The 27,215-nt window shown below is 44.7% G+C and overlaps 1 protein-coding gene and 1 long non-coding RNA gene across 2 annotated transcripts; one reads left to right on the forward strand and one right to left on the reverse strand.

Annotated features, from left to right (window-relative positions):
* Positions 1-985: 985 nt before the first annotated feature.
* Positions 986-16,975, reverse strand: TENT5B (terminal nucleotidyltransferase 5B). The gene is made up of 2 exons (XM_028738720.2): positions 16,466-16,975; positions 986-4,431 (listed from the first exon to the last, which is right to left on the reverse strand). Exons 1-2 carry the CDS (start codon positions 16,685-16,687, stop codon positions 3,412-3,414), a joined length of 1,242 nt encoding a protein of 413 aa, XP_028594553.2. The 5' UTR covers positions 16,688-16,975; the 3' UTR covers positions 986-3,411.
* Positions 16,976-17,099: 124 nt separating this feature from the next.
* Positions 17,100-26,210, forward strand: LOC114601512 (uncharacterized). Its single transcript, XR_003707772.2, has 3 exons — positions 17,100-17,312; positions 17,678-17,764; positions 25,811-26,210. It is a non-coding gene; the product is annotated as an uncharacterized LOC114601512 (long non-coding RNA).
* Positions 26,211-27,215: the final 1,005 nt, after the last annotated feature.

Genomic DNA, 27,215 nt, shown 5'->3' on the forward strand with positions numbered 1-27,215 from the left:
CCACCTCACTCTAATTCTGATATTAGACTGCAATTTCCAGCCAAAGTAAGACACATTATTTCCCTTGTAATCCAGCTCAGCTTTCCCTAACCTGGTTCCTTACAGTATTTGACAATGCTCATCTACTCCTGACCATGCTATCTAGGGCTGATAGAAGTCAGGAGATAATACAATACCTAGCAGGCACCAGGTTGGGGGTTTTCTAGCTCAGGTGTGGGGAATCAGATATTGCTCAGCTACAACTCTCATAATCCCGGGCAATCAGCCATGTTTGCTGGGGCTGTTGGGAGCTGTAGTTCAACACCACTAGGTGGGCCAAAGGTTCCCAAATCCAGCTGAGTTTAATGGCTTGCTTATGCAACGCTTAGCCTCAAGCTAATTTGGCCTTCATCTCGTGGATCAAGGTTTCTCAATGAATTGCTCCCGCCACAATTAAGTCCACTTTCTCCAGCTTGTTACCCTCCAGATGATGCAGAACTTCTATCCTCAGAGGCTGATGGGAGTTGGAGTCTGACAGCCTTCATGGGGACCCAGGCTGGGGGAAAAGCTCCTTTAAACTCTGCTTCCACCCCTGACCAGTCACTCACTCCAGGAACAGACTTAAACAAGCCTTCATTATAAGCAGTATGCCTGGCAGTTAATGGAGCACAGGTAGAAACATTCATTCTACCAACTTAGTTAAAAGGGGGGCCTATATGTGCACTGAGTGCTTGTAATTACTCTCTGCCTTCTTCGTTAAGGTGGCTGCCATCAGTCCTGGTGTAATACAACTGGTGAGGAGCAGCCATTGTTTTTGAAATGCCTGGGAAGATATTCGGCAGAAGATGGAGTAGCAATTTGAAAGCCAACTCAGGGAACAGGAACGCTCACGACCTCTTTTTGCCCAATTCCGCCTTGTTTCAGACGAGTCATCTCAAAGGGCAGAAGGGTGGCAAGTGGTCATGGCACCGTCGTGCAATCAAGTAAGAAGAATAACCCAAAAGAGTTCAATACATTGTATTTATTTATGGTGACAGATTCTAAAGAATCTAGCAAGTTACGTCAGGCCTACTGCATGACAGGTTCGATAGCTGCAGAACACATTCAAACGCAAGACTGGAAGTGCCAAAGTGTTACACTCTTCGAATCTTTCAGATACCCCCACGCATACAAAGAAACAGCAGAATCACAGCATTTGTTTGATGCAGCCATTTGTGAGAATTTCACCACGCATTCGCACACCACAAAAAGTGCAATTTTCTTTAAATTTCTCCAGCAAGCCCTTGGATTGGAGGGGAAAGTTCGTTTGCTTAAACGAGGCAGGTCTATCACTTAGGCTTCTCATTCACAATTCTGCCAAAAAGTGCTGCTAATCAGCTGTGCTCCTTTAGTGCAAAACCACTTCTCCCCTTTTAAATGTGAAGTACTGAAAGCTGTCAAAAAGGAGATAATCAAGAAGCAGCCCTTTCCTCAAGTGGAAGAGGAATAACCTGGTGAAGCCCCTTACATTAGACACTGCAGCCACACACATCTTGGAGCATGGAAGGATTTGCTGTACATAAAGGAAATGTCTTTGAGAGCCGTTTATTTTTCAGGGGAACTCTTCACTTACATAGTATTGGACCTCTTAAAAGATGAGCAATTGTGCCTTCTCAGCCAGTCAGAGTCGTGACAAGACAGAAGCAAACAACATGGCAGCAGACTTTTAAAACAAACAAACAGCCCAGCTTGGTCTTGCCAGACTAGCTCATGTTTCCCAGGAAGAGGCAGAATTTTACCTAGACACAATCCAAGTATGATATTTTATTTCAATTTTTTTCAGCCTGCCCAAATGTGGTACAGCTTTACTGCAAAGAAACAGATTAGTAAGTCAGTCGCCCTTCAAGGATACACCATGAAACATCTTCTTGTAGCCCTTTCAAAAAAAGCAGGTCTACCCAAAAAGCTAGCAATCTTTGCCTCAGCTTCCTAAAAAAGCATAAAAACAACAACCTGAACTGACACATTGCACAAGGAACTGGCAGGCAATCCAAAAACGTCAGTAAAAAGAACTATTGTGCTGTGCAAGTAACTACTTCAAAAGCTTGTGTATTTCAGGTGTAGGCAACACGGTGCTTTCTAGATGTTTCTGGACCAACTCCCATCACTACTCAGTCGATAAGCCATGCTAGCTGAAGCTAATGGGAGCTAATGTGGTCCAACAGCTGGCGGCCTCTGTATTGACTCTTCCTATTGCATTTGAACAAGACACCAAGAGCCTCTTGGGTTCAGAAATTTGGCTACCAACAGCTCTCTCCCACCGCCTTTCCACTGTTAACACCAAAGTACCAAAACTTGGGAATCTTTTCCACATGGAGCCAAGCAGCTGCACACAGGCCTCCAGAAAGAAGAGGAGCAGCTTTCAGAGCCTATGGATGATGTTGGCAGCTGCTGCCCTTCATTAAGAGGACCAGGGCATCTGGATCAAGATCGAACCTCAGCTCTGCAACTACTAAAATGAACAGACTTATCTGCCCATGTTGGCGCACTGTGTGCAGCTCATTTAAACTCCTAATAAAAGTTAGCCAGCCATTTTAATATCATGCTGAACTCCCATACCTGCTCGTTCCCCTGATGGGACTGATACAGCAAACACTAATCTAGATCCTTTCCTTCAGAAAGTCACATCTTAGGGGTTTTTTGGCACGGCACATTGAGTAATACTTTGGGGGCAGGTTCCCATTCTTTTAGTGTTCACGATCATCTGTCAAAACATCTGCTGCTGTGAATCCAACCCCATTCTTTTGCCCCACCCCCACCCTACCCCACAGCTCTCCTCTGACTGATAATAAATACAGCTGGTCCATCGGGGCAGCAAGCCATGGTACACTGGCTCCTTTTACAAGCCCCTGGGCCCACTTCGGTTCCCTCAACAGAAATGATCAAGCGACCCCCAAACTCCCCCAATATTCATCACAGACATCCCAAACTGAACTACCAACAGGGAGTTCTACCCCCTACAAAAAAAAATTAAGGTACAGTGCTTTTTTTTTCTTTTTTCTTTTCTTTTCTTTTTTTGGTTGCAGGCACTTGAATAGGATTTCTTTGGTCCCCTAAAAGGAATCGGCCACTCTGGCATATCTTCAGAAACAGAGTCTGCACAGCCCTTAATGCTTCGTGTACTAAAGAAAGAAAGAAAATCAGCTTGCATCTCAGGTAGTGCAGCTCTGCTTTCTTAACCTAATCCTATCCATCCACCTCATACATAAACTCAATCCTTTTCTTACTGTAAACATCTCTGGTAACTACTCATAACACTGCACAATTGCCCACAATATACAGCAGACTTTGTTCCTATGTAGGAGGAAGACACTTTGAGCAAGAGACCCATTTTTCTTCTGAATTGTACAGCCTCTGCTTCCCAGAGAACAAGGACTGGAGCAATGTCAGTGGTTAGTTGCAGGGAAGCCAAGTTGGATAGGAGTGACTGCAAGGCAGCAGAGGCTGCATGTGGGTTACATAGTAGTTTACGTTTACTTCGCTGGCGTAAGGGGCTGGCTGATAATAGCAGGTCACGTTTGTGACAGTCGGGATTATGTTCTGCTCAGCCAGGACCCTCACAGCCAACATGGCAATGAGGTTCAGCGTCTGCCTCCTCTCGTGTCCCATCAGGCACACCGTACTCTCATTCACCACCCTGTGAAGGGTCATCAGGCAGTCGTACCGCTTGCTCTCCATCCCCACAAAGTGGCTCTGAAGGTAAGACTCCAGCTTCCGCTGCTGCTCCCCAATGTCAGGAAAGTCTATAAAAAACCTGGAGCACATGTATCTCTGTAGCGCCTTCATGTCTACTTCCGATTTGGGCTTAAATCCCCTCACCAGGAGGTTGCAGTACTTCAGAAGCCCACCACCTCTGATCTCCTCCGGATTCCTGGTGGCAATGATCCGGTTCCTCAGGTGGTCCATTGCCTCCTCAAAGTCCCCGTACATGCTCTCCCCGGTGACCGTAGGGTGGAAGTTTGCAGACATCGGGTTCTCTGAGCACTCTCCAAAAAGCAACAGTGAGTCCAATATTATCTGGAAGGAATCTACGCTGAACTCAAACTGCCGCCGGAGAGTGTCTACGAATTTGAGCTCCACGTTCTTCCCGCTGTTGTTTGAAAGTGAAATAAGGCTCCAGCGGTCTGTTTCATTGCACACTTTCACTAGCTTCTGCACATAGGCCTCCTTTAGCGTCATGGGAGTGATCTTATCTTTGTTTACCCCTTCCGGGAGGAAGTCCAGCAGACAGTCCATCACTACATCTTTCACTAGCTGGAAGACGTCCTCACTCTTCAAGTCTACACCAAAAATGAGGTCCAGATCTTTATACCCCAGACCGCTGTCCTGATGGAGCACGTGGCTTGCGGCCGAGCCATTCAACCTCACGTTGTGGACTGCAATTCCCTGCTTCTCCAGACGGCTACGGACCACCTACAACACGGGGAAAAGCACATTGCTGTAAGTACGGGAGGAAACTTTAAATGGCCTAAGCAAACATCAGCTGGTGTGTTTAAATAGGTGACCTGTGTGAGTATGTTAACACACTCATAAGGGCTAAATGCAAGACTCGGGGCATAGTCAACACATCCCATCAGTACACGAATTTCTGCTCATGCAACTTCCCTCCTCTTAGCCCTCTGCACATGGCCCAACACACTCCCCAAATCTGCTCCAAAGGGTGGTCGTGGTGGGGAACTCCTAAAACACATTCAAGGGGCACTGGGGGGGGGGGGAGGCATCCATTGTGCAAGGAGAAATCCATGTACTGATTAAATGAGTTGCTTAATGCTACTTAGGATACAACCTTTCGTTTCCATGGATGCAACTAGATCAGGAGATCAGCGATCATATCTTTTGGTTTTAAAAGTAGTTCAGCAGCAGCAGCAGCAGAGGCCACAGGTCTGATGGTAACCATGCTGCTTCTACTAGCCATTCAGCCTTTTCCAATGTGCCAGCACCTCCACAAAGCTGCTCTGTGACTCAGAGGGGAACCCAGGCCATAGGTACCTGTATGTTTCCAGAGGCGAGTTGCTTTGGCAGAGCAATTTCAAACTAGGGAGTGACATGGGAAGGGTTTACACCTACCCAAGTGACTATTCCATTGAACAAAAAAACTAAAAAACTGGAAGATCACCTATCTGCTGACATCGCATCTCGTTTAACCTCAAATAGGCTTCGGAGCACAAATGGGCTTACATGAGCACTGCTGTTCAGGCATTCCATGTTGGGAGCTGGAGATCTGTTGCTGATCCCCACCCTAAAGCAGCAGCTGCCTGGACAAGTTCAATGCAGGAAACCATGCCTCCTCCTACAGCCTTTATTCTTAAGCCAAGAGTATCCTAGAACTTTCATCTGGCGTGCAAAATGGCAAGATTAAGAGCCAAGGGAGGAGCCTACAGCACCAAACACGTCTAACTGGCACAAGGTGCCTAAAAATATTGGTCATGCTTTCGTTCATTTCTGGAGCTGCTCTTACCAGGGGCTCTATAGCAAAAGAACCGCCATATGAACCTAACCAGAGTCTTGGGTTTCCAGGCTGTGTAATTTTTGAGCACCTTTGGCCTCTCCAGAGACTGCTGAACTACAACTCCCATCAGCGCCAGCAAGAGTGGTCAGGGATGATGGGAGTTGTAGTTCAGCAACACCTGGAGAGCCAAAGGTTCTCCACTCCTATTTTAGAGATTTAACGTGCCAACATGAAGCCAATCCAAGGGGCAGCTGCAAGGGTGAAGCTAACTGTGAGAATCAATGTAGGTTAAAATATACCAGGGATCAAAGGGAAAGCCCTGTTTTTGGGGGTTCAGGTCAAAGTTGTTGAGCTTTTCTTAGGGAGGAGGAAAGCCCCATATTTTTGGGGTGCGGGGCAGACATCCAGTGATCTACCGGTAGATCACAATCTGTTGGACATGCCTGAAATATACCAAAGGGGAAATAAACCACACCCCCAGTCTGTTAGTGGATCTTCCAGACTAAGTCACTAACTTCAATATGCCTGCACCAAACATGTAGGCCAAGTACAACCAGGTATTTGCAAGTATGGAAAGGGTAGCTGAACCATACAAAGTGTACACTTCGTCATCCGGACAAAGGCTGGAGGCAAATATAATTCGTCTTGGAGGCATTTATATGTTGAAATTATGCATTATTATTTTTTTAAAAAAACTCCAGCTAGAACACTAACAGAGGATTCATAAACCTAGCAGCAGAATTTAGCCTACGAGTACAGCTTAGTCAAACCTTCAAATATGCAGCAGGGAAGAGAAGACTTCGCTTTCAGGTATATTGGGAAAGAAGCTATCTTAATTGTGTATAAGGAGGGGAGCTTTAATATGAAGGAATTTGGTGAATTTTAATGTTAAGGAAGTTGGTAACTATTACTTTTATCCCTGAAAAATGTGATGCGCCCCCGGCGGTTGTAAAATAGCAAGAAAATAATTAAAAAATGAACAGGCACACTTCAGTTTGGATTATGAAAAGAAGAAAGCTGTGTGGCAGGCAAACTCTCATTTATCTAGCAACAATTTGGGCCGCTTGTTGGCAGAAGCTAACAGAAGAGGGCTGCTTGCCTTCTTTTTGGGAAGACAGGTCCGTATATAGAGCTACTGTGTTGCCACCTACCCACTTGGTAGGCCAGACACAGCAGCTTATTCAGCTGCCTTTTCATCCAGTGTTCCTTACCTCTTTTGGTTTAAAGGCTACACACATCAAGCATTCACAAAACTGACTGCCTTTTTAGGTTACTTGCTCAAGACTGGCAAGCTCTGCATCTGAGACTGACTAATGTTTATCTGGTCAGAGTCATTCGCCTTTCTGTTTACAGAAAACTGCCGGGAGCTGTTTGAGTGTGCTGCTAGGGTTCTTTTTGTTTTGTTTTTAAAAAGCACTGGCTTCCCTTTAAAAACATCAGCCCTTTAATGCTAAAGTAGCACTGCTGAAAGCTACATGGGTGTGATGTTTCTTAAAACAGAAAAAGCTGTGTGGGCAGACACATGCCATCTATAATAAAAATAAAAATAATTATTATTAATAATAATAATTTTATTGCTTATACCCCACCCATCTGACTGAGTTGCCCCAACCACTCTGGCTGTTTAAGTGGATGGGCAACAAAAGCCCCTTCTTAAAACCTGTGCTTTGTCACAGTCGAATCTATGAGGCGTGTTGGCTCCTCTGGATCTATTTGTCACACTGGAATGCAGGCTATAATTAACATCTAACAAGGGATGAAGCCAAACAGAGGTATGTCTACTCCGAAGGGCACCCCCAGTGCTGCCACTTTTGACAAGTTCACTTTCTAGAGTTAAATGAAACTAGTTGGATCAAACTGGCCCTGTTTGTACATCGTAGTAAACCATAAAGATGGCTCTAGCTTCAGTCTTCCCTTAGCCTGAGCATCAAACCAAGGTCCCGGGGCTAGGTTTCTTGCGTTGCTCAGGCCATCCACGATTGATAAAGCCAACAAACTTTGGCTTCAGAATGTGGCTTCTTTAGAGCAAAACAAAGCATGACTCCTGGGTTTGGATGCCAGAATTGTGGCTTGTTGCCTTTTCAAGGAGCGAAGCAAGAACCACCTGCACATTCAGAGTAGACCGGTGGTTTAGCACAGTGTGCAAATGCAGCTACAGAAAAGTGCTATGCTACCCTTTCTGCTAGATAATGGAAGTGCGGGACAGATGCAGTTGTTTAGTGACGTGTCTTCCAAATGACCTGGGCAACATCTTTTGTAAAATATGTAAATGCCATGCAAGTGCTATGGAGTGGTTAAGTAGGTTATATACTTATTGGAAGCATGTGCAAAAGCTTTTACAAAATTGGCTGTGACCTGCCTAAAACAGGGTGCTTTGCCCCAACCCATCTGCCTAAATAAGAGCTTGAACAACTCAGCTTGCAGCTTCTTTCTAGCCAATCAATAGATTAACTTAAATTGCAGCGCATTATACATAATCAAATACCACCATCACCGGCCTCGATTTGCATTCAATAGAAACTGCACTGTTGCATTTGGTTCAGTGCTCTACTTCTACTTGTCTTCTTCTCCACTCTCAAATGATAGCTACTTTGAATCACATTGCAGCCTGGCATATTTCTGCTAACAAGCATTCTATTTAGATTTCATAGGTATGCGTCCACCAGCTACATGGTGTGTTTAGCATGTCATCCAATTGCAACCAGTTCCATGCCCCAGGATTTCTGAGCATTTCGTAGCCAGGGCAAATGGCTCCCTTTTGACTACTACAAAGTAGTAGTCAGTTTAGGAAGTTACTACTGCAAAGGAGGAAGTTACTTCGAAGAGGCAAATCTCTATTACTCTGTATCGTCTTGGAATTCTGCAAGGAAAGTGGATTTGCTTGTGTGTAGGTTTCATCATTCCACAGAACTGGAGAGTGTGTGTTGTGTTCTTGCTTCTTGTGCTTGTATAAGGAAACCAGGCAGATACAGAGCATGGGTAGTTGCTGCCAGGACCATTTACTGCCTGTGCTACAATTTCACATACCAATCCTGATGCTCCCTCAAGGCATCAAACCCAAAATGGATTAGAAAGGCAAACTGCCTACCCAGGGGCCATACCATCCCTTTATTCAAAAAAGCTGTTTTCGTTTCCAGTGAGGGAGTGGGGCCAGTTAGAACTACTGATCTAAACCCAGGTGTCTCCATCCAGTTCTAGCATGCCAGCCAGATTCTACATCTAGTCTGCTAAAATCCCATCATCAGCATTACTGCTATCTCCCAACTGCTATCCCTAACCCAATAAAGTTGAATTCATCAAACAAGCCCATTTCCTACATGCCAGTGCTTGCCTTCCAAATCTTTAGCATGCTGGATTAGCACTTCATCCCTTGCCAGCAGAATCTTCTCCACTAGCTGCCACATCATTTGTGCCATCCCGCAAAGAAAAACCTTGCAGGTGCCACATTGCAGCTGCTTTGCCTCTGTGCAACCATTCTTTGTTGTCCTTGACAACTGGCGTTGCTAATTTAGAAACAGCACAGACCATCATCCATGGGACATGTCCATGGGCACCACACCATGGGAACACAGGTCTAGTTCACATAAAAGCTATTCACCATATGTTCTCTTCCTACGTATACACTTTATTGTCCACCTAGGCAAGTGCAGTTTTACCTTAAGTTTTATAGTTTTGGGTTATGAGAAGTACACAATTCAAAAGCTCAATGAAATGCAGTATTCTGTTTAGGGTTGCCATTTATTTCAAACAGTGAAAATCCAGACAGAAAAGTTGTTTAGCTTTTTTTTTAGTAAAAGAAAAGGCATTTCTGAGCTATTTTTAAGGAAAATCATGACACTGCTGACAAAATTTAACAGCATTTTGAACTTGCACATAATTCATTTAATGAGTGTGTGCATGCACCTCTTGAAGACCTTCAACTCCTGATAACTGATGTTGCGAAAGGCAGCCAGCTCTATAACAATGCTTTAAAAAAAGAAAGAAACCTATGTGAGTTATTTTACATTAGTGAGTCATTGCAGAGGAATGAAGCCACCTCCCATACAAAATGAATATGCAGCAGCTTATTGGTGCAACGTTAATGCCTACTAAGCACACTGTTGCTACTTCACGGACAAACAAATCCCTAGTAATTTGTGGCAATTATGACACACAGCAGAGCAGGCTATTTCAGGGCAAATGGACTGTACTGGAAACAACCTTCAATGCTATCAATCTAGCTTCATTGGAAGAGTCAACAAGCATTGGACAGCTTTGTGGCTGTTGGAGATTTCAGTGTACCGACTTTCTACGCAGATGCTCACTTAAGTCAGGTATACCAAGAAGACCTTGCTTCCATGTACATGTTAGCACCAACACATGCCCCTCCCCGCCAAATGAATATGTAAAGAAATATAATGTGTTACAGCCAGTGTGGTTCAGGGAGATCTGGGTTCAAAGCCCAGCTTAGGCATTGTTTCCGGGGTGACTTGGGACTGGTCAGTTTCTCTCAGCCTAACTTACATCACAAAACAGTTCGGATGAAATTGAGGTGGAAGGAGAACCTTTGGCTACTTGAAGGATGGCTGGGATAAAGAGGATAATAATTTATAAAATATCAAAGGAAACTACAACCGCCTGTAGTTAAATTGCACATATCAGTTTGATTCACTTTCGGTACATACAAACCAGGGCACCGAGTTCTCCAGCAGCTCCAGCCCTGTGCATGCAACTGACTTCTGCTTTGACATGCAGAAACTGCCCTCCATAAGGGAGAGAAAGGAAATGTACTTCCATATCAGACCTGCCTGTCATACTGCCAAGTACAAACGAAGTCCAATTTCCACCCAGAAGTGTTACAATGTGCTAAGATTCACTTTCTGCAGTTTGGAAGCGTTTGGCAGCCAAGTGCCAAAATTGCAAACAGTCATGCTTTGGAAGTGAGTGTAAGGTTCAGCTAAATGGCGACTGCGTACTTACCTGTCTCAGGTTGTCCCCATTTCAGCTATAGCTCAGGGCTACTGTGTTGTACTTAGATGTCTACTTTAAGGGCACTGTGTTCCAGTTAGAATGTTAAAAATCCACCTTGATATTTAGACATGGAGTTGTAGTTTTACCTTTCCAGGAAGTCCAAGCTAGTAGGTAAAGCTGGGCACAACAAGTTGCTTTGCGCCTGTTAAACCTGTAGGGTTAATCTGTCATTAACCCAGAAGGCACAGAAGCAAGTCAAAGTGTGCTGGAGATAAAAAAACCCAGCGATATCAGCTGATGCTAAACTGCTATAAGTCAGGTTTCTATCTACAAATCTAGAACATGTTGGTCTACCATATTATTAAACCTTTGCCATCAAGATAATATCCAAGACTAAAGACCATTAATAACCATCTATTGTCAATAAAATAGCAAAACAAAAAAACAAAAAAACCCCACAAAACTGTCCATCTGGCACGAGCATTGTCGTCATTACTACCTCCCCCATATGTGATAGCCTATCATCAGATTTTGTCTTGTAGGTCAGTTTTACAGCAATTCTCGGTTGAGCTGGTCAGGTAGAAACAGATAAGAACAAATAGAGATTTGAACCCATGGTGCTCAGCAAAGTGGCACTGGGCAAGTCACCATTATCTCATCTCAGTCTACCTCACAAGGGCTGTGAAATACACTTGTGTGTAAACCTACACTTCTTGGATGAAGCACATGGAAATGCTCTACAGCTGTGATGGCCAAACTTGGCCCTCCAGCTGTTTTGGGACTACAATTCCCATCACCCCTGACCACTGGGTCCCGTTAGCTAGGGATGATGGGAGTTGTAGTCCCAAAACAGCTGGAGGGCCAAGTACGGCCATCACTGCTCTGCAGTAACCTTTCTCAGCCTTGGGTTCCCCAGATGTTCTTGAACTACAACTCCCATCATCCATGACCACTGACCATGCTGGCTAAGAATGATGGGAGCTGCAGTCCAACATCATCTAAGGATCCAAGATTGAGAAAGGCTGCTCTATAGAGCCTGTCTTTGTACACACATCTGTGCTGCCTGCCATTACTTAAACTTATTTACTATTTTATTAACCCCAAGAACCCATTTCTGTCCAGTTTAGTTAAAATGCAGACCTATTGGATAATGGTCACCTGCAATATTTACCATCAAAAGTAAAATGTTCTTCACACCCGTTGGAAGAAGTTGAAAATATTTTAACGGCCCAACTCCTGCAGTCAGATGCCCCACTACATCTCCCAACCATAGGGACTAGGAAACCTGCACAGATTTTTCCATTCCCGCTACAGCTAGAGACTCCCAAGCCCTGATGGCACAGAGCCAAGCCCAAGAGACCAGATATCACTACCTCAGCAGATTTATTTTCTGCTAGCAGATTCCAAGCTCCATATAAGCTGACAGAGGGGTGCCAAATGAAGGGCCAGCCAGCATGCAAGCTCATCAGAGCAGGGTCCAACATTTGACATGAACTGCTTTAGTCAGACTAGTCAATGGTGACATCTAATGCTGAGTGACCTTGGGCGATTGCTTGCTTGCTCACACCCACCCACCCAACTGTTCTGATAAAAAGACATGTACTCTCATTTCCTAAAGAACCCAGATAATCACTCTGCCAAACTGTCACATTCTAAAGTTTTTCCTCTTCTTCTGTCTTATACAGGGCTTGAGATTTCTGATTTGCACCACAACGGCACCACCAGCCAACACATGTGGACTTGCAAAGTACTACTGAGCCACCTGGGGAAGACCCACCTTCCTACATGGCTGGCCTTTCCCCACTGTGCTCCCGTGAGTCTGTTTTCAAAGATGCTATAAGTCTCTTTGCTGGGAAGCAGTTGCTTGGTAGGATTTCAACCTGCATTGGCTGCTTGTACTCATCATAGCAGGAGTACAAGTCCATTCTCCATTAGCTTCAAAAGATGGCACTTACCTCCATTTCTGCACTAATACGCTAAAATATAAGCCGACTTGCACAGCAGTTTTATTTACAGTATTCTATTTCTTAGCCGCTCTCAGGCTGTGTTCCAACAATGCACTGTGCGCTTTTGCTATGGTGGGGAGGGACAATTCTGGAGAATTGTAATGGGGAATCTAGCACACCATTCAATGCCACATGGAATCACATTGGAAGACTCATTTCCAGCCAGATGTGAGGAAGTAATGCATCAGGTGTGCTAAAGACCTAGTGTGAAAGGGGCCCTCGTTTCACTGAGGAAGGCAGCCACTAACCTTTGACAGAGGCTGATGCCATGCTACAGAAGCGAACCATACACAGGGGCAACAATTCCTATTGCTTCTATAAGCCTCCCGTGCTTTATGAGAAAGCTAAATGAAAGCCTCCTCCAGTAAAGGGAGCCACCCTTGGCAGATACTAAGTGCCTTGCACATCTTGGTTTCTTCCCTCCCCAAAGGATATTGAGTAAGAGCTGTTCAAACACAGCTTGGCATAAGAGGCATCTCTGCCAATTGTGGCCTTTCGGTTTTGTTTCCTTATAAATCTTGTGGTTTTACACTTTGTATATGGATGCCTGCTTTTTAAACCCATCCTTACCAAACAGTCTGTCAAAGCAACGCTGTTTCGAGGATTCTAAACACACCCTTTCTCCCAAAGGAACCCCGGGGAGTCATATACAACACCTCCGTTTAACACAATACCGAATTTAATACAATTTAGAATTGACCTCAGACACACTAGTTCTGTTTCAAGTGCCAGTTGGCAACAGCAGTAGACATCAATTTGCAAATAATGGAAAGATCAAGTGTTGTAGACACCAATTTCAGCTGCGAAGCGTGACCCCCCCCCCTTTCCTAGACAAATGTACTGTTCTTTCACTAACCCTCACCCTTTGCAGTATTGCCAGCTGTTTACCAGAAGAAAGAATACTCCCTTAACAAAACAACCTCAGACCCTTTGGGAAGGGCCACAGCTGAGTGACAGAACACCTTTACCTACAGAAAGTTCCAGGTTTGATCACTGGCATCTTCAGGCAGGGCTGGGAGAGAACCCTGTCTGGAATCCTGGAGAGCTGCTGCCAGTCAGTGCAAACAGTATGGAGCCAGATGGACCAGTGGCCTAACTCAGTATAAGGTAACTTCCTACATGTTCCTATGGGAATGGGAAGAACCTGTGCATTCCTTCCACATCTTTATCTAACATATCTTTGAAGAGGTCCCAGAGGTCCCTGCGAAGGGGGATTGTTTGTTCAACCACTCTGAGAACTGCTCTGTGAGGCTGCCTAACAACTCAGCACTCTTAACTACAGATCCCAGAATTATTCAGAGGAAGCCATGACTGTTCAAAGCGGTGTCACAGTGCTTTAAATGTATGGTGTGAAGGTGTTCTAATGGAATGGGATTTTGCTGTAACCAACTCTGCTCAAGGAATCGTTTCTTTTTCTGCAAAGTTATCTGGATGGACTTAAGCGTGCTTCACTAGAGCAAGTTCTCCTCACCCCCAACAATCAAGTCTAGGGACCGACCACTGCCAGAAATATGGCGCTAGGGAAACACACGGAAGGGATTGGGAAATAAGGAGCAGGGGGTTATTTCTGCTCAGCCTATCAACTCTCTTGCTCACCAGCCTGAGGTTGACTCTCCAACAACCCACTGCAGTCGCACACCCATGACCGACGCCTTCCTATACTCCCAACCCTATTTAACCTAATTACTGCTCTTCTTGGGACAGGGTTGCCTTCAAAATAGGGCACCTGAACCTAGTATACAATTGTGGGTTTCTACTATGGAAGGTATAGTCTTCCATAGTAGACTTCTATAGTCTTACATAGCAAGACTATGGAAGGTCTCAAGAGCTGCTCCAATATGGAAGGACTTTGCCAACTTCTTTCTATTAGGATCTGGGGGTGGCACTGTGTGGCACTCCCCACCTCTCTTCCTCTAGGTCCCACAAATAGCTCAACATAAATTGTGCATAGAAAGTACCTTCATTTCAGGCAGCCCCCCCCCCCCGGTTCATTCTTTCCCCTCCTTACAACCGATTCACAGCCAGAAGATGTCTTTGCCCTTCTTGTCTCTCTAGCCACTTTTGTTAACGGGCTGCAGCCCTACCGCCCCTGTGATCCAAGAATTCCCACCTGCGAACCAACCCATCTTCTCTAGTACAGGCCAATGACCAGTTGTCAGCATACAACCCTGTGTTAAAATGAGTGTTGCCTCACAGCTGATAACTCAAATGTCATCCCCAGGCAGCAACACCTACTCCACAGCGATGGCACCCTAAAGACTTGGATTACTATGACAAACAAATTCGTGGATTAGAGCTAGTTTAGATATTCTATAAACTTCTGTGGGCTAACAAATCTTAGGGTGTCACTCTTGTTTAATGCTGCAACAGACGGATATGGTTACCCCATGGGAGTTGGGTTTTTTGAAAGTCTTCCATTCCCTTCTGCTTCAGGGACAGAGCCTTTTCCTAATCCACAGGATCAAAGGGAAGGGTACCCTAAAACACAGACTGCCTACACTTGTCTTTGTATTACATTTATGTTATCATGTAGTAAACGATCCTGTGGCCTTTTGCTAGAGAGTAGTGTATAATTTCTTAATACCACCACCCACTACATCAGGGCACTTTTCAGTATCCTACCAATCACAGCTAACATTCCTCATTTCTAAGATTTCACTTAGACTACTAGTCTCAACTCAGTTAAGAACTTAGAAATTGTATTTCATTAACTACAGATCTGGTGCAACACTGCAGCAATCTACCATTCTTGGCTCCCACCTGTAATTGGGGGCATCAATATCAAGGTTGTTGCAATTACTAACTTCACATATACAATACTCTGAACTATTCTCTGCCAAATAAGTTTTTGTCAAACCTACAGCTAGCCAAGGCCTGAGCTGTCAATTAAGGCACCCAAATTTTGGCTTCGATATAAGCCTGGCCTACTCTCCACAGTATGGAGTTAATGCTCATTTAGTTTAACGGGGGATTATGAGAAGGATTAGCACAATTACTCAAAAAACTTTACATTCTCAGAATATACTGTATAAGGCTAAGTACTCACGGCCAATATGCTTCCTTGGCTTTTCTGGCAGGAGCCACAATAGCTAAACTGGCTACAAAATTATGCTTTACAAACACCTATTCATTCCAATCAAGAACAATGGCTACATAGAAGAGATAACATAAATAATGTTATCCAAGATAGGCTCTTCTAGTTCCTCTCCTAATTGACAGGCTGAGTACACACCGTACATTTTAAGCACCCTCCCAAAGACTCCAAGGAACTGTAGTTTGTTAAGGGTACTTGGAATTGTAGCTCTGTTAGAGGTAAACTACAGTTCCCAGGATTCAGGGTGGGGAGAGAATGTGCTTTAAATGTATGGTATGTATGCAGCCTCTCACATACAGGCTTTATACCAGATCTTCTAGTTCAGAATGAGTCAAATAAGTGAACACTGTATAATAGCTAGAGAAGGCTGCACTGACCTAATGACAGTTGACAGCTATGTTGCTTATTAAGGCTGCATCCCTAGGGAGACTTCCTGGGGAGTATGACCCGCTGAACTCAACAAGTTTTATATTCAAGTAAACATGACTAAGATCAGGCGACAAGATTTGTCTTTGAGTTCTTTGTCAGGAGGGAAACTCGTGGCCTTTTATAACATGCAATAAGAAGCCTGGCGAACGGGGGCAATCTTGGGCATGTCCTGCTGCAAAGTAATCGATGCTTTACCGCTGCTCTTTTAAAAGGCATGCTTTATTGTTAAATTGCAGTGCATTCTCTTTGCTGTTAGGAACTTACGGCTGTTGTTGGCAGACGGGGCAAGGCTAAATAGCCTAATAAATAAGAAGAGCCCAAAGATGTGCCTTTAAGACTGTTTCCAGAGTTTTCACTCCTGAAAGTCAGAACCTTAGAAGGCAGGTCCACTGAAGGCAACGGGGATTACTCCCGTGTAAACGTGCCGATTCTTAATAATGCCTCTTTTTTTGGGCGGGGGTGGGGGGGTGGGGAGATTAAGTACGCGGCCACGCCGGTCCACCGGGTCCTGCCACTCACCTGCACGATCCTGCGCGGCCGCACCGATAAGGTGGGGAAGTTGCCGCGGCCGTGGATGGGGACGGCCTCCTCGAGGATGTGGTCCAGCCGCTTCACCTGCTCCCAGCCGAGGACGCTGAAGCGCCCGTCCCTGCCGCTGCTGGGCGGCTGCTTCTCCGAGCTCGCAGCAGCGCCCGAGGGCCCGGCGCCCGTCACCGCAGCCGCCGACCCCGCCGCGCGCATGGTGAGAAGAGAAGAAACGCTGAGGCTGGAGGAGAAAATTAAAACGGGCTGGACTCGCCGAGAAAACCAAACCGGATTGATTTTTAATTTTTTTTTTTAAAAAAAGCCGAAAGAAAATTCCAGGCCGGGCAGAAGAACAGCAGCAGCAGCAGCAACAACTACCACACTGCAGAGCTGAGAGAAGCAAGTCTATATCTGAAGGGACCGGAGGGGGCGGGGAAAAGGGAGGCGTAACCGCGCCGCGTGCAACTGCCAAGCCCCTATTTCGACCCGTCCCCTCCTTCCAGCCGCGCCTGCAACACGAGCACTGCGGATGCCTATAAGTGTGCAGCCGTCTTATATATCCCTGCGGCGACGCGTTGCGATTGGCTCGGCTCGACCAACCAATCCTCGACGTACTTCGGCAGCTCCGGACGTTCTAATTGGAAACAAGCCCCACCCCACTTTCGATAGCGCCCTGCCCCCTTAAGCAATCCGAATGAAAATATGCAGTGATGAAGTATTGGAAGAGGGCAGCTGAGTCTCGGCTCGGACGTCGAAGGGAATCCTGTCTCTGATTGGTCAGCGTACGGAAGGCTGTGATTAAAGAGACAGAAGTGCTGCTCAAAGCAACCTGACTTAAAAGGTAAAATAGAAATTAGAGCAGTCTGCGTAGCCGGGGCTCGGAGCCGGTCTGGAATTCACGGCCATCGTCTTAAAAGCACAGATAAGCCTGGCTGATGGTGGTTATTCAGAGAGGTCGTGGAGAGAAGAGGGGGGGCCGGTACTTTGCACATACTCAGAAGTACTCTCGTCTTCATGTTTCTCACGATCCAGCCCTGACCCAAGTCTAACCTTGGAAAGGGGAGATAGTGTGGAATAGAAGACAGGATGTTGAAACTGACTGGCCTTTATGAAGATTGGATGTGAGAAGTGTGAGGGAAGATAAATGGAATGGTGAGGTATGGGGAGTTTATAGAGATGTATTGAAGACATTTTTTTTGTTTTCAGATGGAAGGGAGGAGGATTTGGGAAGTGATTGGGTGCTGCAGGAATTTTGTGCTGATGGAGCCTTCCAACCGGGTACATGCATGCAAGGTGGGTTAGTTTAAGAAAACAACAAATAAAAAAGCCTAAATTTAAGCCCTTTACTATGTCTGCAGTTAAGTAATTTGTTAAATGTGCTTAATAAAATAAGTGGTAGCTGCCAATCAATCATTTTTCCTACCTTTGGGGTCTGAACTGACTGAACAAAATCCAGCACAGAGTTAAACCCCCTGATTTCAATGGGTTTAAGATTTCCTAAAACTGTGTCGGATTACAGCAGTTGACCAGAACACTGTAGGCAGATTTAGTGCACAACTGATGGAATCTTGTTTCCCCTTTTTTTGTTTTGTCTCTGTATCTTGAAATGTTGAAAGAGTAGGAATGTGACATTTTCAAAAAACAAAACAAAACCCTCTGTAAATTTAGCTAAGGGCCCTTGGGCATCTTGGAGGCGACCAGACTCACTCATCCCTGCCCCCCTCCTCCTTGGCTGTGATCACATGGAAGTGATGGAAAAGCTTGAAGCTTGGACAGGTGAAGGGCATTGCTTTGGGAAATCATTTTGGGAGATGGCTGAGATGGTGGGACAACTTGATGGATTAAAATGCAGCATAAGTAAAATTCGTGCAGCATTCTTTCCTGTCTTCATATGAAAAGGAGCATGCACTTTCCATTTATATCCTGATATTCTTCCATGGAATATCCTGATTTATTGCATTTATATCCAGATATTCCTCCATGGAAGCCGAGGCAGCATAGGTCACATCCACACCATACATTTAAAGCACATAGTCCCGTCCCTCCGAATCATGGGAAGTGTAGTTTACCCACCACAGAGCTATAATTCCCAGCACCATTGACCAAGTGCAGTTCCTATGATTCTTTGGGAGATGCTGTGGGCTCTAAATGTCTGGTGTGGGTGTGAACATACATAGTTCTCTTTCATACACACTCATGGCCCCATTTTATTTTCTGTGCGGAAGCTTAAGCTGAGAGGGAATGACTGATCCAAAGTCACCCAGGAATGTCGTGGCTGAGTGGGGAGTCGAACATTGGTCTCCCCAGTCCTGCTTCTGCACACAAACTACTACATTACAGTGCCTTCTAACACATCAGACTAATTATACTTCTGCCCATAACACACCAGGCACAAAAAACGTATTTGTGTTTCAAGTGTTTTGCTCCAGCCAACCTCCCTTTAAAGGAAGGAAGAGCAACCTTTGGTCTGCTGAAGCCACATTCGCATGTGGGTAATTTGTCAGGAGTCGGAACCAAAGATGGACAGAGTTACCCCTCTTCCCTCTTTCTCTATGACTTGTTTCTCTCTTTCTGTCACTCCCTTTTCTTTCTCTTTGTCTCTGCCACCCACTTTGAAGAGTCCATTGCCTCTTCCCTCACTACCCACCAGGGTAATATGGCGCCCTGTGGCAGGCCAAAATTGGATACCCCTCCCTGCCCTTGCACCACCTTCCCAAAACTGGGAGTAAAGTGAGGTGCCGGGCTTTGGGAAGAAAGTACAAGGACTCTGGCAGGCTCCTAGAGCCTTCCCACCTCCTTCCTAATGCTGGGAAAGTGCTAACTAGGCTTTGGGAAGGAGGTGGGTAATTAGGCTAAGGGCTGCATGCAGCCATAGGTTGCCTACCCCTGCTTTAAAAAGTGCCTAATCAGAAAGCACTTGCTCATTTACATTACCAGGAGCTTTGAAAAGAGCCATTGATGGTTCTCTTGTAATGTACCTTCTCCTCCCTATCTTTCAAAATTGTGACTTAATTGACTTTGATGTAGTGTCATCGTACTCTATTGTGTTGTGACATGTAATGTGCCCAGAGCGCCAGTCAGCCACTGTCTACGTGTGTGTGTGTGTGTGTGTGTGTGTGTGTGTGTGTTTATTTATGTCTTTCCTTTCCTTGAGGGGCTTCTGCTGATGCAGTGCTTTGACTGGCTATTTATATCTCTTTTTTTTTAAATACTAATTCTTACAGGACCGGTTTCCAAATGGATACCTGCTCCTTGCTTCTAACAAACTGTACACAAGTTAACACTGTCGATTCCAACAGACCTGATTCACACATTGGTTTAAGTTTGCCAGCACCGTATGCTTCCAATTCTTCATAGTAAGAGGAATGATTGAAATAGGGTCCACTTGTCTTAAGACCCACAAACTCCAGGTAAACTTCATAGATCTTGTTGGGCAGGGCTGGTCTGGTGTCATGAGTCCCTTGTGCCAGTAATTTGATTCAGCAAAACATTTGTGGCAATGAAGCAACCATCTGAGAAGTGAGCTCCAGCATCGCCATCAGCATCGTGAAGCAACCTCATACCACAGGTGCTCACCAAACACAGGAGGCTGCCTTAGAGTTGGAAGAGACCACCAGGGTCATCTAGTCCAACGCCCTGCAATGCAGGAATCTTTTGCCCAATGTGGAGCTTGACCCCACATTCCTGAGATTAAGAGTCTCATGCTCTACCGACTGACCTATCCACAATCATGCCATTAGTTTTTCTAGCCCAGTGCTGTTGACAGTGACTGGCAGGGGCTCTCAAGGAGGTGGACAAGGTGCCATCTAACCATCTTAAGGACTCCACTCCAGATTTGTGTAGGGTTTACTCCTTAGCGTTTTCTTCTCCCAAAGATGTCCCACAAGGCAGTAGGTATGGATTTTTCCTCAGGGTTTACTCCCAAAGCCTTTCGCATGAATGAGTGAAGAAGTTTAGGATTAGAGTTTTCCTTCTTCTAGATGGGCTACCTTCCCAGGTGGATGAGCGCCGAGCCCCATCTACCCCTCATTTCCCTGTTAAGCCATTATTTTCACCACTGCAAAATGCTTGCTTTTTAAAAAATGGATTTTTGGGGGGGACTTACATTTCCAATAAGCAATTGACTCCCTCCTGCAAAATACTGAGATGACCTTGGTTTCCGTTTAACTTTTTTCTTGTTAGCTGTTTCTGAATCTCTTCACTGGAAGAGAGGCAGGATATGAGAAGTCCTTGAATGGAGAAAAGAAATGAGGTTGAAGAAGGACAGAGAGGTGGCCGTGTAGTTAATTAACTAGCATTTAAGGGGTGTGAGTACTGTACACAGAGGCTTGCTAATTCTGCGGAAAAGCTTGCGTAGGCAAGTCTTTGTAGTAGGGTGATTTATTTGCAAGGGAACATGGTGAAACCTTGCTGGTTTGCTCCTTGGCTGTAAACATCCAACAGTCCAGGAAGTGTCTTTTTTTAACCCATGGCTTCCATTATTGTCATAATAATACCTTGCGCTTGAGAGGAATGTTCTAAATACATTGTGGCATACTGTTTGCCACAACTGCTCTTTGCATAACTTAGAAAACCTTCGTGTTATTGTGTCTCTCGCCTGTCTGCTTACCTGTCTGTCTGAGTGCTATGCACTTCCATTTCCCGGAGCGGAAGAGGAAGGGGCAGTAGGACAGGTTTTTGCTGTACATCTTTTACAGCTCACTCAGCCTTCCCCAACCTGGTGCCCTCCAAATGGCTGGGATTTATGGGGGCTGGAGCCCAATAACTTCTGGGAAGGCACCATGTTGGGGAAGGGATACAAACAGACAGCTTTGGGGGAGAAGACTCCAACAGTCGATGGCATACCTGCTAATCCTGCATCATGTTTCCAAAGGGAAGCAAGTGGAGCAGCTCAAGCCAATTCACCTTTAGGCAGCTCCCATCTCTTTCAGCTTCTTTGTTCAAAAGCTGCTCAACACTGCTGAAGGGGGTCACCTTCCAAAGGCAGAGAGGAGAGATTCTCAGCCATTAGGAAGGACCCATTCCTGTAACCTTTACTCATTCAGCTCTACCACCCTTGGCTATGTATGTATGTATGTATGTATGTATTTTCTATCCCATCCTTCCTCCTGAAGGAGCTCAGGGGCAATGGTAAAACATTTTTAAAAACAACCACCAGCAGCAGTTGTTTTTTTTTGTTTTTTTAAAGAAAATTCTAAAAATAGTTGTTAAATACATCCTGGAAAGACTTGAAACATTCACAACCAGTAATAAAAGTAATAATAATAATAATAATTTTAAAAATAATTATACCCCACCCATCTGACTGGGTTGCCCCAGCCATTCCGAAGGTTGTCATCAATAGTGTCTTTCAACCACCAAATGCCTGGGCAAACAGGAATCTTCTAAAATTTCTTCTGAAATTCAATAATGAGGGAGACAGACCTAACTCACTAGGGAGGGCGTTCTGTAAATGAGGAATCGCTGCTGGAAAAGCCCTGTCATGGGTCACCATCATAGGAAACAGAAAGGATGCTTGTGGGGCCACACAATCCCAAAGCCTTGGCCCTGAGCAATAATCTCCTAGTACTACTTTCTGGTAGTGATCCTGCAGGTAGGAGCAGCAACACAGTAGTACAGTACTTCCAATTTCCAACTCCCACCTTTTTCGAGTCACTCCAGAAGAACGCTGACAATGGTGTCAAAAGCCACTGAGGGGTCGAGGAGAACATGTAGGGTTGCTTGTAGTAAGGTTAAAGCTTACTGAGAAATGATATATAATGAATTGAAAAGGTTGTTTAAAATAACATTTGTAAAAACAACAACCCCAGGAGCTTTTCTTTTGGGAATTATAGGGACAGAACTACCTAAACTGTATAGAAACTTATTCATGTATGCTACTACAGTGGCAAGAATGTTACTTGCCCCAAAATGGAAAGAAGCAGAAGTCCCAGCAAAGGAAGAATGGATACAAAAACTTATGGAATATGCAGAAATGGCAAAACTTACCCGAAGAATAAGAAATCAAGATGACAATCTTTTTCTAAAAGAATGGAAATGGTTTATTGAATATTTACAGATAAATTGTAAACCGATAAGGATTATTGTAATAACCTGCAGTTTTACACACACACACACATATATATGCAGTATATATTTAAAGTAGATGAATAAATGAGCAAATTAAGTTAATTTGGATATGCAGAAGATATTAAAAATAAATTTAAGGAACCATAGAAAGAGGGGGAAGGAAGTCAAGTTTGGAAGTGTAAAAATGATTGTAAAATTAATGAAATGTATAAACCTGAAAAATATAATAATAATAAAAAAGATAGCAGTCATCAATCAAGACAACCAAGGCTTTTCCAGTGCCCGAAGCAGGCCTGAAATCAGACAGGAATGGATCTAGATAATCTGTTTCCTCCAAGCATATTGCAGCTGGGTAGTCACCACCCCCTTGATCGCTTTGCCCCAAAAGGAAATGTTAGAGATTGGAAGATAGTTTTCTAAGACCTCTGGATCCACGAAGGACCTCTTCAGGAGGTTTTGCACCTCTGTCTCTTTCAAGGTGGCTGCTATAACTCCCTCCCATAGTGAGGCATTGACCACCCCCTGGACCTACCCAGACAACCCCTTCCACTAGATTTTACCATGCCACTCTAAACAGCTCTGCTGGACAATTCACTGAGGATGTAATAATAAGAATAGCAATAGTAGTAGTAATAATAGTAATAATAGTACCTCACCCATCTGACTGAGTTGCACTAGCCACTCTGGGTGGCTTCCAACAAATGGAAAAGCGTCATAAGAAACACCAAACATTAAAAACTTCCCTAGGTAGAGGAAGTTGCTAAAAGTCTCCTGCTCCCTGAAACAACTCTTCATTTCCCCCCACTGCTCCCTTGAGCCTGGAACTGTTTGCTGTATTGCCTCAGTGCAACCATTTCCCTTATTTCCTTTTAATTGCTCATCAAAATTATCTTTCCCAGAAAGCCTTTGGATTATCCACCCAGCCTGTAGTGTAACCAAGTTAAAGTATGTGTAAATGAAATTCTCTTTCCTTAGCTACCTGTGCCTCCATTTCCTTACTCCCTTCTGCTTCCCTCTATTTTGGAATAGGGACCAGTCCTACCTGTTCTTCAGAAAGCGCCATGCAAACCAATTGGTCTGTATTAAATAAATGAAATTGCTCCCATTTAGGGAACTTCAACTGATCACCCTGAGTATTAGCAAGCGATCATCTTAAGATAGGATGGTCCCCGCCTCCAGCAACTGTCATACCATCAAACCCCTTTTTGACATTCCGCTAGCCTTTGGTGTGACCAAGGAACAGAATCCACAATGCAATGATGCACAGAGAAGCAGGCTTGATTCTTCATGGCAATAATAGCTGGTTATATAAAGCATGCATGACCCTCCACTCCCATGATATCCTCAGTGCACCTCTCTACTCTCTCCCATATAAGTAAGTTTGCCACTATTGTTGGGGTGGGAATAAAGTCCACAATGATACTATGCTTACGGTAATGAGATTTGAGTTCGACTAAATGCGTTTTGGAGCCCCACCCAATCCTGTGACTCTGGTTGTAAAAAGAGACTGCTAATGAGGTCAAGCCAGATGGACAAGTGTAGCCTGGCAGGTTCCCTTTTGTTGGGAGAATGGTGGGCTTTTGCAAAACTACAGCGAGGCCAAGTGCAAGTGATGGGTTGCTACAGAAACAAACTTATGGCAGGGGGCATGCCTTTCTTTCTTGGCTGGAGGTTATATCATCAAGGTGTCTATTTCTGAAAGAGAACAAAAGACCAGCAGTCTTGAAGCTGGAGCCGAAAGAGACACAGAGGCATGACTCACCCTCTGCAAGAGCTATAGCATTGGGAGCCCTCTAGAAGACTAATGGAGCAGGTTCTGTTGGAGTGTTGATGCTGTATGGCTTCCTTCTTATACTCAATAAGTGTGGGTGCTGGTGTCTGTAAATAAATCTTCATATCACAGGAACCATCTTTAGTCTCCAGTGATCTTGCTGCTAAAGTACATGTTGGGAACCTCTGAAATCTCTCACCCCTCCGAGACTGGGGTGTGCATAACAATGCTTATCTGGTCATGTTGTGCGGACTTCCTTCTGAGCAGACATATGTGGAATTGTGCTGTCACTAAGCTCTATTTCCATGTTCTGACTTAATGTGGGACAATCACAAAAGCTGCTATGTTAGGATGCAGGACTATACTGCTATGCTGAAGGGGAAACCCCATCATCCAATACTGTTAAGTGCAACTCTGTTCTTTAAATTAAGCTTTGCACCTTGTTTTTTGAGTACTGTTGTAGCCAGAATGTTCTGTCTTCCTGTGTCCTAATTCACACATCACATCACATCAAACTGTGTGTCAACAGCTACACCATGGGTTAGCTGTATGAAGATGGATTCACACCTTTCATCATCTGCTTTTCTCCTTTGGCTGCAGGGAGGCTAATCTAGATTAATTAACCAACGTTTAGTGTTACATCTGAACTGTAAAATGTTTTTGACCTAAACATAGTTTGTTGAAACAAGTCACCTTGCACAACTGTGGTTAGAAGATGATTTGTTTCAACAAACCATAGTTAAGATTAACCACAGCTTATCTGGTTTGGATGACCAGGCAAGTTACAGTTAATAGCCAAGTGGGGATTTGAACAACTCTGGTCTCCCAGGCTCTTGTCCAGAACACTAACCACTACACCACATTGACTAGAAATAATTGCTATGATTTAAATATGAATACAATCAGGTGATCTGAGTCCATGCTCAGCCTGCTCCTTGGGTGCTGTTGATGGGTTAATAATAATAATAAATTTATTATTTCTACACCACCCATCTGGCTGGGTTTCCCCAGCCACTCTGGGCGGCTTTCAACAGAACATTAAAAACAGAATAAAACTTCAAACATTAAAAACTTCCCTAAACAGGGCTGCCTTCAGATGTCTTCTAAAAGTTGGGTAGTTGTTTATCTTCAGATTGTTATCTTCAGATAGTTGGAAAGTTGATCTCTCTTCATATGGTTCATAATCTTTAAAGCAGGCTTGGACTGGACAGTGCTTCAGTAAGAGGGCTCTTAAGAGGGGAGGCAGTCTTCAAATATGAGGACTGTCCTCTACAAAGAAGGGCACAGTGCCAGCCTCTTTGAGAATGTGCAAATCATGCCAGGACCCGTAATCCCCAACCCTTGGAATACGACAGTCCCCAAGTTGGCCACTGCATCAAGGAATTTGAAAGCGCAGCTGTGAGCACAAACTCAGCAGCATGGGGAGGGAGGAGGAGGGAAGAGACGGAGAATGACACATGCATTATCAGCTTACAAGTATGTGGTTGTTTAAATCATAGATGCTGGAGCTCTGATGACATCAAAGGAGGCCTGGCTTGAACACGCCAGCTGTTGGTTGCATGTGACACCTGACAGCACAGAGTATTCCAGCTATGTGGCTTATCAGACAGCAGCCAATTAAGAGATACCCTGACCACACTCTATAATTTTCCTACAAAGGGAAGATTGGGAGCAGCAAAGGTGGAGAAGCGCAGAGGAAAAGGATGTAAATGAAGCCTAGGTAGGCCATTTCTGTGTCGCCAGCAAATTCTGGACCCAGGTCTATCAAGCCATTACTCCACTTTTTCTTGATCAAGTCTCTAGGGCGGTCTTTCTCAACTTCCTCTTGTCTTTCTCCCTCCACTGTCAGAGGCGTTATGCCTCTGAATACCAGTTGCTGGGATTCACAAGTGGGAAAGAGTTGTTCACTGCACTGAGACCCTCCTTGCAGTCTTCTCATCTGGTGGATCACTGTGAGAACTGGGTGCTGGACTAGATAGATGGCCTTTGGGAATCACAGATTTATAGCAAGAGGGATGTAGACAAATCGCAGCAGGTTCCAGAAAGGGCTACAGAGATGATCAGCTGTATGGATTAGTTACCCACAACCACTCAGGAATGAGTTGTCCCCATTTCAGCCTTTCAAGTTGGCCTGAAAGAAAGTGACAGCCCATTGTACCGCAAGGTTGAGAGAGGATTGGAATCCAGCACTTCTTGGCTGAAGTTCAGGACTATCCACTGCCCTACTGTTCTTCAACCTCAGGTCTCTAAATGTTGTTGGACTACAACTCCCACCCTTGACTAAGATGGCTGGGGATTATAGGAATTGCGGTCCAACAATGTATTGGGATCCTAGGTTGAAGCACACTGCACTACACCACATTGATGCTTCTTGCACAACAGAATGTCTTAATATATTGCACATCATGCTTGTTGGAGAAGACATGACAGCTCTCTTCAAATACCAGAAAGGCTGTCACAGAGAAGAGGGCAAATGTTGTTGTTTTTTTCTTTGCTGCCCCAGAGAGCAGGACTAGATCTAATGAGTTTAAGTCTCTGGAGGGTAGATCCTGGTTGAATGTGATGGCCTCTTCCTCTCTGGAGGTCTTCTAGTAGAGACTGGACAACCACTAGTTGGAGGGGATCTTCTTTGAGTTTCCTGCATCAAGCAGAGGGTTGGTCTGCAAGACCACCTCCTACCCTTATGACTCTATGGCACCATCTGCACTGTGCATTTAAAGCAGTACCATACTGTTTTAAATAGTAATGTCTTCTCCAGAGAATCCTGCAAACTGTAGTTTGTTAAGGGTGCTGGGGATTGTTTGGAAACCCCATTCCTTACACAGAGCTACAATTCCCAGAGTTCCCTGGGAAGAGAGATTGACTGTTGAACTGCTCTGGGAATTGCATCTCTGTGAGGGGGCA

The sequence above is a fragment of the Podarcis muralis genome, chromosome 7 (assembly GCF_964188315.1).
Source record: "Podarcis muralis chromosome 7, rPodMur119.hap1.1, whole genome shotgun sequence".
Classification (NCBI taxonomy): Eukaryota; Metazoa; Chordata; class Lepidosauria; order Squamata; family Lacertidae; genus Podarcis; species Podarcis muralis.